This window comes from Littorina saxatilis, linkage group LG8 (assembly GCF_037325665.1).
Source record: "Littorina saxatilis isolate snail1 linkage group LG8, US_GU_Lsax_2.0, whole genome shotgun sequence".
NCBI classification, from domain to species: domain Eukaryota; kingdom Metazoa; phylum Mollusca; class Gastropoda; order Littorinimorpha; family Littorinidae; genus Littorina; species Littorina saxatilis.
Window position 1 is genome coordinate 45,724,318 of NC_090252.1, and position 2,500 is coordinate 45,726,817.

The following is a 2,500-nucleotide window of genomic DNA, read 5'->3' on the forward strand; positions in this document are numbered from 1 at the left end:
CTATATCAATAATGACGTCAGTGTAGCTTTGTGTTGTGGACTTTGTCAACCGGCCCGTCATTCTCAACTACAAGACATGAAAAACATTAAAGCAACAGAGTATCTGCCCGTATAATTTACACGGGATAGAGACAATCTTGCTATGAGGTATTTTAAGCGTGAGGTCAGTTAAATTTCTGGGTTTAGAAAGATCGAAAAAAGGTTTTCGAGGCTGATAGGTCAGTAATGACGTCAGTTAAAGGCAAAGTCCTTCCCGTGTAAACAATTCGTCTCAGCCCCCCCCCCCCCCCAAAAAAAAAAATAGTCTGTTTACGGTATCCCGACCGACCCTATTTTTTCGCGCGACCCTAGACGGTTTTTTGACATTGGGGGAAAAAAAAAAAAAAAAAAAAGTCTGTGTTTTTTTGGCAAAATATGGTTTTTTGGAGAAAAAAAAAATCCCGACCAACCGACCCTATTTTTTTTTTGTTTTTTTTTTTGCCTCACCATCTCAGTTCTGGCCAGGCTTTTTCATGGGATAAGACCATCCCTCCACTTGGACACGTACCACAAATCAACAGTCCCGGGGGCTCTCTGTGTAGAGTAGTAAAATTTGTGTATGCATTCATTTCTGTACAGACAAAGTGGCTTATTATGAAATGTGACCCTCCACCACGGACCGAGTCGCATGTCACCTTTGCATGATTTTCATATTTTTACATTTTCCTAAAGAGTTTTTGTATGCTCTATCCAGTGGTGAAAACCGTTTTAGAAAAGAGCGAGCACTGTTCGAGTTATAAGCCTGTGATTAAGGTGACCCTCACACTGTTACCAGACACTCCCCGGACTTATATTAAGCCTACCGCAGAACCGCGCGAGGTGACATGCGACTCATTTCGAGGTGGAGGGTCACAAATGACCTCGCGCCCCCTAATTGGCGTAGAGGCGCATCCCCCCCGGGTGGTGGATGGGGGAGCCTTCTCTACTAACTTCTGAGAGAAGGTCGCATCACTTTCGATGCCGTGAACCTAAATTAGGATCTTTTTCTTGTCTCTTCTCTATTTCTGCCTCCCCAAAGCCCTTTCACTTACTTATCTTTTCTAACCCATATAATTCTCCACCTTTTTTTTCTCCCAAAATATGGTGAATTCCGAGTTTGTCACGTGTGACCAGGGGATGAGTGGCTGACTCCTTAATGCTCAGGGCGTGACTTGTGTACTTTTGATGGCTTCAAGTAGAAAAGAAGAAAGTGTTTTGGCTAGGTTACACACTGGTCACACTTATATAACACATGTTCACCTGCTTAAAAGAGAAGAGGCACCATGGTGCCACGCCTGTGATAATAGTTTTACTGAGATACATAGTTTTACTGTGATACATTTCCTGACTTTGTTTTTTGAAATTGGTTTAATTTAAATTTGCGTAATGTTAAACTTGTGGGGTCCTGATTTGACCTATAATTATGGTCCGCTGGACCCAAAAAGCAACTAACTAACTAACATTATGAAATGAATTCATCAATAAAATCTCGCTCTGCAAAGAGAACAGTCAAGCGTGTTAACTTGAGGGGGCTGGGCCGCTATTGCGCGGGGGCGCTATTGCGCGGGGCCGCTATTGCGCGGGTCTAACCCTAACCCTAACCCTAACCCCCGCAATAGCAGACTCGCGCAATAGCGGACCCGTGCAATAGCGGGCCGACCCCGACTTGAGTAAGTGTCCATGTGAAGACATGACCGTAACCCCTGTGTAAAGTAAAAGTAAAAGCCTGACCAGACCTATTTTAACGGGAAGGGCAGCTCCATTGCAGCCACGCAGGCATATCATTTACGATCACACACAAAAACTTGCTGTGAGGAATGTCAAAGCACGAGGTACAATAATTCTCCTTGGAATAAAAGACTGAAAGAGATCGCAGAAGAGAAGCTCGCCCTTATGTATTTCAGTAATGACGTCAGTTTATCTCCATGACGTACACCCAGTCAGGCTGATTCCTTTGGTGCCAGAGTGAGGTAATATTTGTTTTAAAGAGTTGTCTTAACCTATGACTTGTATGACGTCACTTTTAGCTGCGTGACGGAGAGGAAGGAGAGTGCGTCACGCTGTTCTCCTTGGCATCACAGCGAGGTCAAATAAGAAAGATTACTATCGTGACGTATATGATGCATAACGTCAATCGAGCTTCGCTACGTAGACTGCGTTCCGCTGTTCTCCTTGACGTCAGAAGGAGAATAGAAGAGTAACAGCTCTCACCGTGACGTGTCAGGGTAAGACATCTTCTTATCCCCGTGACGTAGACTGCATCACGCTGGTCTCGTTGACATCATGACGTAGTTTACTGTTGACGTCATCTTATCCCCTTGACGTAGACTGCATCACGCTGGTCTCGTTGACGTCATGACGTATCTGACTGTTGACGTCATCTTATCCCCTTGACGTGGACTGCATCACGCTGGTCTCGTTGACGCCATGACGTAGTATACTATTGACGTCATCTTATCCCCGTGACGTAGACTGCGTGATG

General features: G+C 44.8%; 1 protein-coding gene across 1 annotated transcript in view; it reads right to left on the reverse strand.

The window, feature by feature from the left end:
- Positions 1–415: 415 nt before the first annotated feature.
- Positions 416–2,500, reverse strand: part of LOC138972338 (adrenocorticotropic hormone receptor-like) — a 10,490-nt gene continuing 8,405 nt past the window's right edge. Inside the window, exon 4 of the mRNA XM_070345014.1 lies at positions 416–2,500. This exon is cut by the window's right edge and continues 197 nt beyond it. Coding sequence (XP_070201115.1) covers positions 2,473–2,500 — 28 coding nt within the window. The 3' untranslated portion in view covers positions 416–2,472.